The sequence below is a fragment of the Copidosoma floridanum genome, unplaced genomic scaffold (genome assembly GCF_036245765.1).
Source record: "Copidosoma floridanum isolate Cflo_tuat_1 unplaced genomic scaffold, Cflo_Japanese_pri ptg000020l, whole genome shotgun sequence".
Lineage (NCBI taxonomy): Eukaryota > Metazoa > Arthropoda > Insecta > Hymenoptera > Encyrtidae > Copidosoma > Copidosoma floridanum.
This window is the reverse complement of record NW_028321897.1, coordinates 2,259,168-2,273,805: the sequence shown is the minus strand read 5'-3', so window position 1 is coordinate 2,273,805 and position 14,638 is coordinate 2,259,168. Positions and strand designations below refer to the sequence as shown.

The 14,638-nt window shown below is 28.6% G+C and overlaps 1 protein-coding gene across 1 annotated transcript in view; it reads left to right on the top strand.

The window, feature by feature from the left end:
- LOC106646531 (uncharacterized) overlaps nt 1-14,638 on the top strand; it is a 50,103-nt gene that overhangs the window by 16,647 nt on the left and 18,818 nt on the right. Inside the window, exons 2-3 of the mRNA XM_089593906.1 lie at nt 6,858-7,042; nt 8,548-9,026. Coding sequence (XP_089450032.1) covers nt 6,862-7,042; nt 8,548-9,026 — 660 coding nt within the window. The 5' untranslated portion in view covers nt 6,858-6,861. The remainder of the gene's footprint in view (nt 1-6,857; nt 7,043-8,547; nt 9,027-14,638) is intronic.

Below are 14,638 nucleotides of genomic sequence, written 5' to 3'. Positions count from 1 at the left end.
ACGATAAGGTTGAAAACTTTAATTTCCGGACTTTCTTTAACGTGCTTTAATGATAGGAAATCCAGCCTTGTTAAACGGTTGATAGTATACTAATTACTTTGACTTCAAATTTAAAATAGCAGAATTAAGGGGGCTCCTACGACTACTGCTGAGGTCATAGGCAAACAAAAAATAAAGTTTTGTTTTTCAATAAACAAATGTGTCTGAAAATCATTATGATATTTTTAGTAACGTAAGAAGTGGAAAAAATGATATTTATGTGTGTAGTTTAACTTTGTACGAAAAATTAATTATTGTTTTGACCAGTCTAGTGCATACGAGGGTACACCACCAGACCAGACCACCTGTGTTGGTGTAGTATAGCGATGTAATATATAGGTATATGGTATATATATGTCGTGTTTGCATGCCTTTCTGCTATTACTCTCTACCTCTATAGTGTTTAGTATCTGTATGTCATTAACATCATTTAATTGATAAACAATGGATGACGGTCCTTCTAATCCACCTAAAAAAAAAGAATACCACGCACATAGAGTCTCAAGAGGATGGAGGAAAGGCAATGGCAATCTCAACTTTTTGAAAACTCGCGCGATTAGGTGAACAAGACGTCTGCTACCCACGTGACCTCCTGACCTCCCGGACACTATTTATTTATTTCCATCACAAATATCTCGCTAAAATGGTCCTTTATCCACAATTTTTAATACAGCATATTACAGAGGAAGACTTCATCTACAAAACGTATATATTCAGTCTGCTGGGACATTTAATTTAGGTTTATTATAAACGAAAACAAATTGTTTTTCACGCTGCCCCATAGGAACACGTGCTAATAGTTACAACTTTGAGCTCGGATTTCTCAAAATTTTGACCCATTCGAAGTATAATTTAGACCATCATTAAATTCAGTAGACTTTTATTTACAAGAAATAATATATCTCTGTTTGGGGACTTTCGTGAAGGAGCCCTCTTAAGCAATGCTACAAACAATTGACACAAAACGTGAATAAATAGGAATTTTTTAAGATTTTCATACTTTTTGCAAAATTTCAGAATCTAGTTGGCCGGCGATCGGTGTGTTGCAAAACAGAAGTACATTTAATTTAGTAAAGTACTAATAAACTATCAGCAATTTTGAACGTAATGTATGTATAAGACAACAATAATATAAGCTTTGTAAAAAAAAAAACCTTATCCAATCCCTAAACTTTAAACTACAAGCAATTCCGAAAAGTGACAATATTTTGTTAAATTATCTGTGTGTTTATTTTTGAAGTTATTAGTTGCATATGGCTGTGTGTGTGAGCGCGCGCGAGTGCATGCGTGCGTGCGTGTGTGTCATTCTCTTATAAAATAATGATTATACATAGCACTTATCACATTTCAGTGATGCATCTGACAGAGGAAATACCGAAAAAATCTATACAAAATAGTATTAAATAATATTTATTACGAAATTTTACCGTGTTATGAGAAAAAGAAAATATTCAGCCTGAGATAAAATCTTGGCTCCACACTGTATCCACAAAACGTTTGCTGCATAGTAGAAAATATTTTTCGCGTACTCATCTATTAATCTGTGGGAGAAGAATCAATTTTCCGCACTAAAACATTGTGGAAATGCATTTTTTTTAATTTCCTTATCTAAAATTGAAAATTTTCAAGTTTTAACAGTTGTCCTGTCAATGAATAAGTTACTGGCCCCGACGAAAAATATGTATTGAAAGCATTGACACTCACGATACAAGATAATACTAAAATAAGAGTGAAATTCAATAATTAGGCTGGGAAAAAATGGTTAAATTTTATCTGGGTGGAGTAAAATCATCCGCTATAAATTGAATAAGTCATTACTTTTAAAAGAGGTACTAGAAATTCCCAAAAAAGTATGTCCATCGATGTATCATGTGAATTATGGGGTGTCTTACTTTATAACTCCTTTTATTTTATGCATCAGATACAAAATAAAGTGTATTCCCAATTTGTAAGGCTCATATTAGATGATGTATGACATGATAATCGTAATTATTGTTAAAATTCAATAATACAATAATATAATCCATTACAAATAATAAATAATAATAATAATAAAGATACATAATAGCGTTGACATCTTTTTTTAAAGGCTCCAACGCGGAAAAAAGTGTAGATATCAGAAAAATAATAAAAAATCTTAAAAAATTTTTGTATTAAAAAGTTATAAAATTGCATGGAGACTGCTTGAAAAGACAGTACAAGGTGGCTTCACATAAAATCAAAATACTACAATATTGAATAAAAGTTGGATAGGTCATACTTTAAGACAAAAGGAATCTCCTTTTAAAATTTCAAACCATGGAATCAGGTAAATTTTTTTAGAACAGGTCATCTGAAAATTTACTTGTTACATGAGCTCTTTTTGAGGTTCATTGATTTTGCAAAAATTACAAAACACAATATATTCCCAAGTATACTTGAACTTTTATTACAAAACAAGATATTGAATTAAGAAATCCTAAACTTTCCAATCGTGTCAAGAAAGTTGTCATACGAAATAACAGACGTCGAACATACAGGCGTGAAAGTCAGACTAATTTATATTTCAAAACTAGACTATTTTGTAGTTCCTACTTTTGCCATTTTATTTATAACTATTGCCGATTAAGTTGATTAACAATACCTTCACACCAACTACCACACGCAGAATAAACACTATTTTACCAGCGTAAAACCCTACTGCTATACTGTGTCCTACAAAGTTTTTTGTACAAGAATAACACATATTGAAAAATACAACTATTTTGGAGAAACAATAATAAAAGGTTTAAATTACTGATAAAAGAGTATTTTTTATTATACACGAAAACTATTGCCATACCACTCAAACTATTTCATGATCATCCAATTCCATGTTTCTACCACCCACTGTTGTACAAAACTCTCAAATATACGTACTTCTTAGGAGAACTATCATCAGGTTGTTCATAACCCCTGGAATTTTAATAATTTCCATTTTAAAATAAATCAATGTGCATTTATATGGATTAATGTTAGCAAGACTGTAACTCACAAATACATTTTTATTACAGATCCAAAACTTAGTTAAATATTTACATGAATAAAAAATGTAAGTAAGAGTCTTAGTAAAATTCAGTAAATATGTTAATATTACTGTAAATAAGAGAAACAATGAGAGTGAATACGCATACGTGCCATTACAGGAAAAAATTTGCTTTCAACAGTTAACTTTAACATCATGTACAAAAAATACACGCAATTGTTCATAATATTTGGTCTGACGATGATTAACGAGTTTTGCTCTGGCTCATCTTCCAACGTTGATATTTTTTCTAAACGAACTGCATCTATGCACGACTCCTTGGCAACTTCCTCTGTCGCACGACCAACTTTCCTTTCGTATTTCTTAAGTGTTACTGAATCTGGCTAATATACATTTATAACAGATAAACGTGAGTTGTGAGTCTCACCAATTTCTGCATCAATAATCCCTGAAATATGTAAGTATTATCATGCACATACTGGATCGTATGCTAAGACAGTTAAGTGTGTGCAATCCAGAGTGTCTTGATAAAAAAAATTTTCTTTTATCGACCATTATTTATTGATTAGCATCTTTTTCCGCATACACATGATGACATTCAACGTTATTTAAGTACATATCACAACAATTTACATTATGAATATTAAACTAATTAAAACCCCCCTTCAGTGTTCGATCTTATAAAAACATCTCATTACGTTTTGCAAAGCTAAGATCAACAGTAACAAAAAATAATTTTAAAAAAGTTTCACTGAACATCGATATTAATTATTTATTATGTGTCACACTCCAAAACTGCTTCTAATAAAAAGTCAAGTGACTTAGTGAGATGTATTTCTTTCTGCAAAGCATATAGATTGTCTGCCAATTAAAAGAAAAAATGTACATCTCTGAAAAGATACTTAGAGCCCAAACAAAAATTTATGTCCGTATGTATTACGTTTATTGATATTCAAATAACGCCCTAAAAATCTTCTAGTTAAAACTCGAAGTACTTAACTAAGATTTTTTTGCCAACAAAACGTTGAAATTTAAGTTGGAATTTTTGATGCTAAGCATAGTGTAAGCTGTTTGGCAGGGAGGGAATCATGGGCTTAATAAAAAAATATAAAGTAAAACTTCGAATGAACAATTGAATTCCACCCAAAAATTTTTACTATCGTTCGTCACATTGATTGCAGGCTGTGTCACGCTTTAAAATTTCTTGTAATTTATTTTTCACAACTATTTGGACACTTAATAAAAATGTTTTTTTTTTTTCATGCTCAAATCGTTGACCAACTAGAAAAAAAATTTATGTATAAAATGTTGATAAAATGAAAAGCCTACAAAAACTCTTACTTATTCATGATTTATGTCTGTTGTATATCATAACACGCTATTAAACTACTTCAGACTTAATAATTTTGGTGTGTATTTCATGATAATAATATATTAAATGAAACGTAGATGAAAAATGTAATACTTACTAAGTTTTGTTTTACATGGTAAGTATAAAGTTAGTGATGATCTCGCAAAAAATCTTAGTGGGTTTTGTATTACCATGTGAAACAAAACTTAGTAAGTATTACATTTTCCATCTACGTTTCATTAAACTACTTGTAAATAAAAGTTTAGATACTTAGAAACAGTATTAATCGTTTGGAAAAGCTAAAACCCTTGGTTAGAAAGAAAAAAAAATTCAAACAAATAATTAAAGTTTAAAAAATAAATTTGTATAATTGTTTAACATATCAATTGTAGATTGTCACGCTTAGGAAAATACTTATAGTTAACTATTTAGATACTTAACAATGTTTATTTCCTTTTGCAAAGCTAATATCGTCAGTTAACTAGAGATATATGATAGTTAATTTTTGAAAAAAATGAGTGATGTTTACTGACAGTTGTGAAGTTAATATTTTATGTTATGTATAAATCATGTCACGACTCAAAATTTCTTGCAGTTAAATATTTTTGTATCTAACAATAATTAATTTGTTTTTTAAATTTTTTATCATCGTCTAACTGGAGACATTGTAGTAAATTTCCGTAAATATGAGTAATGTTTATCAAAAGCTGCTAAATTAATAATGTTTTATGGAATGAATAGGTTTCGTCATGCTCAAAAATTGCTTGCAGTTTCATGATAAGGTTCTTAATTAGAGTTTTTTTCCTTCAATGCTCTAATCATCAACCAACTAGATTAAAAATTCTGAAGTTTTTAAAAAAGTTCACAAACTATTTATTTATGGCTTGTGTCAAATATATGATGTATCACGCCACTAAATTGTTTCAAATTTTAATATAGTGTAAATCGTTGAGTAAAGCTAGATTTCTCGGCTTAATAGAAGAATTAATTATAAATCTTCAAATAAATGAAAAAAAAAAATTCTACAAAAAATTTATTTTGTAGCTTCCATGCTCTAAAATTTCGTGTAATTAATTAATAAGGCCTTAATAAAGAGCATTTTCTTCTGCAATACTCAAATCGTCGGCAAACTAGAAAAAAAAAAATAGCTGTAATATAAGTTCACAAAATCGTAAAAATCTTCTCATTATGTAGGTTTTGTGTCAATTATAAATGTTGTGACACGCTAAGCTAATCCAAATCTCTCTCTCCCTTTAGGTTTAATCTTACTTTTTCTTCATATTTAAAATTTTTTTTTCGTTATCTAAAATATCACCTTTACTTTTTCTTGGGAATTACGTCATGTTACGTTGTTACAATAAAGCGATAGCTAACTACTTAATTAGGAAGAGTAAGAGAAAGTGTAAGACAATGAAAGTTTTTTCCATAGGCTAAAGCTGTGTTAATTTTTTTCTCGGGATAAGACTTTCATGTAACATTTCGTAATGTGCAAGATATAACATTCTTTTGTACCTCGTTTTTCTTAAACTTGAAACTCTGTTCGTCCTAGTGCTAGAATTTGTAGAGTTTCAGAACTATAATAGAGAACTACTATTTCGACGCACTGCTACAAAAAATTTAATGAAGGATATTTATTTGTACAATTTCTCTTATAAGTATTTTTAACAAGAGACAAACTGTTCTTGGAAAGAATGATTTCCTTTTAGTCAAGCACTTTTATAGTTTTGTTGAAAAAGTATTATCATTAAAATTAAACCTTAGAGGTGTATCTAACTTAGCTTCGAAATAACACAAAGTGTACTCCAGTATTTGACGATGCTAGCTAAGATTTGAATGCTTAATCCCAGCTTGTTTTCTTATATACTAGCAATAACATAGAAAATTACAAAACATTCGACACGTATACTTTAGAAGCTAGGAGCAATGGCTTGAACTAATATTCAAGTTTTTATTGTCTCTCTCTATAAAATCCTTTAACAGCATCAGTAAAACAAAACTTGAAAAATTAGAACTGAACAAAAATTGAAAGCCTTTGTTGTGCTTTATATTTATTTTCTATAATCAGTAATGTACACGTTAACATTATTGATAAGCATAAAGCATTGGAAGTTAAAATTAATATATTTAATACGCGATACACCTCTTTTTACTATTGATCACTTTGCATTAGATGTCCACAATTCGAATCAATAAGTGAAATAAGGCCTAATTAATGCTGTACAAGCTTTTAAAAAATATATTGAAGCCTTGAAAAAAATATGGTATTTTACAAATATAAAAGGATAACCATGTCAATTAGTGAAAATATTTGATAGTATATAATTTTTATAAATTTTGATAATCTATCTATTATCACATTAACATTCAAAAAACTTGCCAAAGGCTGCTTTTAACGGTACAACATAACGTAAGCTATGGTAAAATAAAACTTCTTCCTAATCATTTGCGTTTTGGCTGTTGCAGTGAAATGAGTGGATCTCGGCTTGGCAGGGGTCGAATGGGCAGGTTGGCGATAATCGGCTGCGTGACCATCACTGTGATTATCGTGATGTTCATTTATAAAACAACAAGTGCCGAAATGGCCAGGCTGAAGAGTCTTCACGCCAAATGTGCGCAGCAACAGGAGGTGCTGGCCGCTCAGTTACAAGGTTAGTTGAGATTCTTGATAAGAATTTCAATGAGAGTGAACTTTTTTCTTTTTCAATGAAATTACATAAATAATTTTCGTAATAACGTGACTGTTAGGTTTACAGAATAAAACCACTAAATATAATATAAACAAAGTATATCCGTCATTGCATGTGTGGTTATATACAATCATTTATGTCAGTTTAGCATTGATTTTTTTACCACTAAATATTAGAATTTTCTTTTTTTTTTACAACCTATGTTATTTACAGTAATTACTATAGGTATTGTATACATTCATTGAATTATCCATCATTTTATAACATTGTCATGTGACAAAACTCTTTTCATTATAGTTGCCTGATTATCTGCTGAGGAAAAATTGTTTCAAATGTAGATTCGTTTAATTCGCCACGGAAATTAAAATTAAATAGGCTTATAATAATGAAAATATTCTTTGATTACAGTACAACCGAAAAGCTTTTTCTGAAATCATTCTTGATTTTAAAATATCTGTATGATTAATATTATGAAAACTATTTTTACTATTGTCAGAAATAGAAATTTGAAAATTAACCGCCGAATGTACATAAGCATGCCATTCCTTTCCATTCTAAAGTACCTTAATCCATTTATTACCTTTCTATGTACTAAATTCACTGATTCATTGTTTTCTTGACATTATCTTATTGTCTTTACTTCGATCTACCAACAAATTCCCTTCTCATTTTGAGTACCAATTTCTACGAGAAAACTTGTAACTATCCATTGTTGTAATTTAATAAATCATTCAATTATAATCTACGTGATTTTGTAACCTTACATGTATCCGGTCCTTTGTAAAACTTTTTAATTTTATTGTTATGCAAACCCCTTGATTCTTAAACTGTACGTTACCATACTTTCCTCCAAAATTTTCTTATTTAATAATTATAACTGACTTCTGAAAGTTGGATGCAAATTTTTTTCTAACGATACTACTCACTTTTCAAAAGTTACTGTCACAATCGATTAATATAAAGAAGATTTAATCAAAAAAAAGGTCAAATTTTTGACAAAATAATTAATTATATTTTTTTAAATACCCTAGTTCGGAAAAATTTCACATAAACGTTGTAACATAACTCACAAGCGTAAAAACAATAAATTTAGTACAATGTATAATCCTATTATTTAAATGTTAATAAATTATTAAACATTAATGAAAAATTTTAATATTTCATTAAGTAACGAATCGATTTACGTATGTGGAATTTATTTCATATGTATACTGCATTTTTAATGAATATATATTTGTAACTAGCTACATCAATAGATAGATTATTAGACATTCATAAATCTCAATAAAATTTTAACATGTATAATGTATAACAACGTTGTATAACATGTATAACATGTATAACAACGTTGAAAATAAAATTTTTTTTTTTATTTACGTTAACGAGCCCAATATTTTTACGAGTAATAAATATATATATATGTTGAAAAGTTGAATAAATCTTATGGTATTTATTTCACGTTACAGTAATTTACGAGTACAAGGTGCAGCTGGAGAAGACCTTGTCCAACGAGGAAAGTGCAAACGCCGCAGCCAAGGAAGAGCTTCAGAAAAAAGCTTCACGCGAGCGATCACTGCGGGACAAAGATAGTCTTGAAGCGACTCAGCGCTTCAACGCTTTACAACAGAATTATAAGCTGCTTCAGACCGAGCATCAGGATCTTAAAGATGACTGCAAAAAAAAAGAAGAAGTGGCCTTGGAGAATTCAAAAAAGCTTGAAGCCACGCTGCTCGAGTTGAGGCAGCAGCAAAAAAAGATATCTCAAGAGAGCGAAAAGTCAAAGCAAAATCTGGAAAACAAATACCTCGAGGTAATGCAGGAGAAGGACCAAATCGAGGAAAAGTACAACGAGCTGAAAAAGTCTACTGGCGAGAACAGTGGTTATACGGATCACCTACAAAAAAAAATCATCCAGCTTCAACGGGAATTGGAGGAAGCACATCAGGTATAAAAAAAAAAACGTTGGTTAAAATAAAATATCCAAACTTATTATTAATTGCAAAAATCCATTGAATTACTAAATTCTTTACTTTCTATGTCCGTATTGTCGTAAAATTGAGTTCTTAATTGTCTAAAGTTACAGTGTTTATAGAAAAAATTACAGTATAGAGGAAAGTTAATCGCAATGAGTAGTGTAAATATTTTTTGATAGATATTGACCATTTTTTTCTAAAATATTTGAAAAAAATGGCTGTACTCTTTAAAATATTTTTTTTAAATAACAAGAACAGCTTTTTATGCAAAAAATAATTTTTTTTGTCGTAACTAAAATTAATAGACGGCACGCGTCAAAAAATCCTCTTTACCTCGTGTTTAGTACACATGAATAGAGTACGGTTTCTTAAATTATATTTTAAATAAATTCTCATATTATCAATCACTTATGGTCTCAACAGATTGAATAAATTTAAAAACAGTTACAAAATTGAAGCAAGTTTTTTTAAGGTTAAATGCACGACATTGATTATAGAATTTTCTTTAACTCTAAATAGATAAAAAAAAAAAAAAAAAATGAAATGAAATCAAAAAAGACATGAAAAAGACATGAAAAAATACAATGGAATGAAAAAAAAAAAAAATAAAATAGAAAAAGAAATGAAAAAAAAAGATTAAATAAAAAAATAAGCAAACCAATAAAATAAAAAAAATTAGTTAAATACTCACGAAGTTCAACCATTGTGAGTACTGAACTATTTTTTTAATTTTTTTTTATTCGTTTTTCAAGTTTTTGTTTTACTGAACTATATGCATGCAGTACTTATTCTCATAGAGCTTCGTTCATCCTATGGGTCTCGCGACTCCCTTGTTACCTGAGAAATTGTGTTTCTTTATTTTATGATGTTTTTCGATACACATCTCATGTTTAATTATTTTCCGGCACTCATCTCATGTTTGAATAACTTCGTTCTTACCGTGGATCCCATGACCCATTTATGCCCCCTGACTTGTTTCTTTTCATTTTTTTCATTTTTTTTTTAACTTCCTTTATTTCATTTCTTTTTTTATTTTTTTACTTAATCTTCTTTTTTTCATTTCTTTTTTTATTTCATTCCATGGTATTTTTTCATGTCTTTTTCATGTCTTTTTTTAATTCATTTCATTTTTATGTTTCATTTTTCATGTCATTAATTTTGTTGCTTTAATGTTTTTTTAATTTATTTCCTTTTTTTCATTTCATTTATTATTATTATTTTTTTTTTATTTTCATTTCCTTTATTTTTATATCGTTTCCTTTTTCATTTTTTTTATCATTTCATTTCATTTTTTTAAGTCTTTTTTGATTTCATTCCCTTTTTATGATTTCATTTTTTAATTATTTTTCATATTATTTTCCATTTCATGTTTCTTATCATTTAATTTTTTAATTTTTATTTTATACCTTATTTTTAATTTTTCTGTTTAATTGTTTATCATTGCATTTTGTTAAAATTTTTTTCATTTAATTTCTGTATATATATTTTTCTAAATTTTTTTTTCGTAATCATTTTATTTCAATTTTATAGCCAATGATTACAATTTTAGTTTTATTTTAAAACATAAGATATTTTTATGGAAGTGGATTAGAAATAAAATATTGAAATTGAATGTAAAATATTTTAATTACTATAATATAAAAATACAAAAATTGCGCATATGTTGTTTATTGATTGATTTGTTAAATTAATTATATAATTATTTAACACTTTGACATAATTTGTTTATTAAATTTGAAATAATTGCCCTTAAAAACTATTGAAACGATACGTAACTCGATATTTACATATATAATGATCTTACATGATTTATTTATTATTAATTTTATAAATTATTATATTTATATAAATGTGTGACATTTCAACATAATTTGTTTATCCAATTCGAAATAAGCGCCCTTAAAAACTATTGATACGTTCTGCAACTCTATTGTATATATTTATTTTAATAATTTATTTATTTATCAAATAGTTTATTTATAAAAGTAATTATTAGCATTATTTTATTGCAAAAAAAGCTTAGGTTCAAAAACAATCGGTCGGTATTTTATGCATCAAATGCATAAAATACTAATATTTAATGCGTAATAAGGCGCCTTGTCCAATTTTATCTACATAACCATATTTATGATAACTAATTTTTTTTTTTTTTAATTTAATACTTAGAAAATATATTTAGCATTTGTAAGGTCAATTAAACAATTTAATAATTTAAAACTGTGTTTCCAGTAGCATACTTTATGTAGACAATAAGTATAAAAGTAGTTGAAACACCTCGATAGCCCTGAGGTTAAAACGCTTTAGTATCAATCGAAAAGTCATGTGTTCGTTTCCTGGGCGCTTTTTATTTGGTTTTTTTTTTTTTCTTTTTTTTGCTAGGAGGACGAGACTTCCATTAAGTGACTTCTGTTTCATGAAAATCTGTAGTTTTTAAAATTTCAGCTCCTCAAGCACGTGACATAAAGGACTTCGTTCTAAAAACCTCAATTTATTATTTAACCTTATGGATGAATCACATAAAATTGCATTTATAAGGAAATGATTTGTTGAAAGCTCCCAATGTTTTGTATGATAGATTACTATTATATAAACCTATAAAATTTTTAAATTAATCCACAAGTTGTTTTTTTAATAAAATAAGAAAGAAAGGGTCAAGTATTCGTAAACTCGCATTTATAGGTATATCCATATGAAAAAAATAATTCCCAGCGTTTCTACGTATTTGCGATCCTCCCACCTCTCTTAACTTTCCCCCCGCTAACTGTAATGAACGTTTTTAACTCAAAAAATTAATTACTGTATACATAGAACCTCGTATGAATAAACCATTGATGAAAAAACGATGAAAAAAATGTAATATTTTTGGAAAAAAGTTGGAAAACTTTGGAAAAAATGAAAAAATTGAAAAAATAATCATTTCTTGATTTATTTAAAAATTAACAAATTAATGAAAATTAAATAAACATTCATTAATATATGGAAAAGCTGCTGCTAAAAGTATGTTGTATTCAAGTTTGGAAAATAATTATTCAATTTAAAAAAAAATATATTTAATCAAATAAATAATTTAATAATTAATATAACATAATATCAAACCAAATCAATTAATAAACAGTAAATAAAAATTTAAATTAAAAGTCAGTCACGAACCACAGTATAAGTAGAAGAAACCGAAACATCATTGTTGGGAGCGCTTGTAGCAGAGTGAGTAAGATACTCGGTTCGTATGCATCAGAAGGTCGGCAGTTCAAATATCTTGGAAAGAGTTTTTTTTTTTTTTTTAATTTTGGAGGAAAAAAATTTAAAGTTGGATAAAAATTATTGTGAGGAAAAAAAAATTATGATTAAATGAAACATTAATTGCCTGGTGTGTGTGCTTTGATGGTATAGTGTGAAGGGGAATGGCGGAGCGTGATGAGAGGAGGTGTCTAGGAGACTAGCGCAGCACGGTTGGAAGAGGCAGGGTGAGGGGAAGTGTGTAGGGAACCGATGGTGAGGGCGACGGGATAAGGGGGGAAATAAAATGAATGAGGAGGAAGAGACTTCTAGTAAGTGACTGCCGTTTCATGGAAATCTGTCGTTTTTAAAATTCCAGCTCCATGCACGGAACATAAAGAACTTTGTTCTAAAAAAACTTTAACTTCTGTTCCATAATCCATAAATGTGAAATAGTTCTATACTTTTTAGATATGCTTTAAAGTAGCTTTTTTTATTTCATAACTTTCAAAAGTCTATACTTAAACATCAAGCAAATTCCATATTTGTTAACAAGACTACATTTTAGTGATTGACAATACATTTTTGATACCTTACTTCTTTACACATAAAATTTAAGTAAATTTTTACTATAACTATCACATTTTACGTGGTCAGGGGTGAGTTATGTCATTGTTGAACAAAAGAGGAAAACTGAATCTGCTAACAATACATATTCTACCCTAAAGTACCTCTCATAAGAAAAACATGTGTAATATCAGTAAAATTACAACTCCCAAAAACTGCATTGTGGCGAAAACGCCTTGTTAGGCAATTTGCAATAGATTACAGTGATGCAAATAAGCTTTAAAAATGATGACCTTGTTTTGGTAGGCACAACTTCTCCACAGAAGTACCTTATATTTTTGCCTAAGCAAAAACTACCACTTATGGAGACATGTCAATCGACTATCTTCAAAACTTTAGATCTGACTGGGCCTTAATTTAATTCGTAGCTTTATTTTTACATTACAATCTGATAGATTTCATTCCAAAAAATTTAGTTGAAAAAAAAATTTCCCATATTCAAGATTGCATAACTCTGAGAAATTAATTTAAACAATTTGTTTTTTGGTGCAGGTACATCTTAAAAATTCAAACAATTGCTTATTCGGCGTCAAAGAGAAAGTTGTAGATCACACAAAAACATATTTAAACAATTTTTTTATTTTTTCATAATCATTTCGAAACTCAGTTAATTAAAAAAAAGCACTTTTATGTTCTATAATTTCGTGAAAAATAGGTTTTAGATTATCTATCCCACACCGATAGCTAGATAATTAAATAACGAATAAATTATTTTTAGCTATTTTTGCAAATACGATGCCTAAAACAAGGGTTATAAGCAAAGTTCAAAGAAAATATCCGGTTGATTTTCACTATTTATTTGATAACAAAAAAGCCGGCAAGATTATACCCCAAAACTATTTTTCTATGTATTCTGATCCCAACACGAAGCGATACCAACAATTTTCGTTGTGGTTGCAGAAAATTCCTCATTACATGCTTTATCAACTCATCTATTTAGTGATAAATTTGTGGGAAAATGTTTCCGAATGAAATATAAATTTTATTTGAATACACCTGGTAGAACTGTTACTACATAAACTTGCTAAAAAATCGTCAACGTGTTATAAACTTATTTACTCATGTACGTTGACGAGTTTCTAGCCAGCCTATGTAGTAATTTTCTACCAGGATTTTGCAATTGCCATTTCCAACTTCAGAATCCTACCAATGCAGTATAAATACCGAAAATTCCTACATTGTACAAACAACAACACCACCAAATCATCGGATAGTTTTAAATAGTTGTTATAACAGTAATATCAATAACAATAATAATAATGACACTAATAATAATGATAATAATAATAATGAAAAGCAAGAAGCTTCCCAAGTGTATTTATATACGTATTGCAGAAAATGCTGTAAGTATTTAATTAATTATGAAGAATTTTAAGTCATCTAAGAGAGTACTCCTTACGAATAATTTGAATTCATGGTTTTGGACAACCTATAGTCATATTTCTGTTGACTAGTTATTCAATCTTCTATTTATAGCCTAACTTGAAAGTTATTATAGGGTCTATTATAGGTTCTATTTAGAATCGAGTAGCAAGTTTAAGTGCCTTACAGCGCAAAAAGAAAACCAAGCCTCTCAATGTATTGATAGTACTTGTTTAGTGCCAAATGCCTTTTTACTCGGTAGATCCTTTGAATTTTGTGTATACATACATGTATAAGCAGATTTTCTTACCAGCGCATTGTTGCGGCGTATTATTGAGCATATTATGATATACATAATACGTAGATATAGGTATACTTA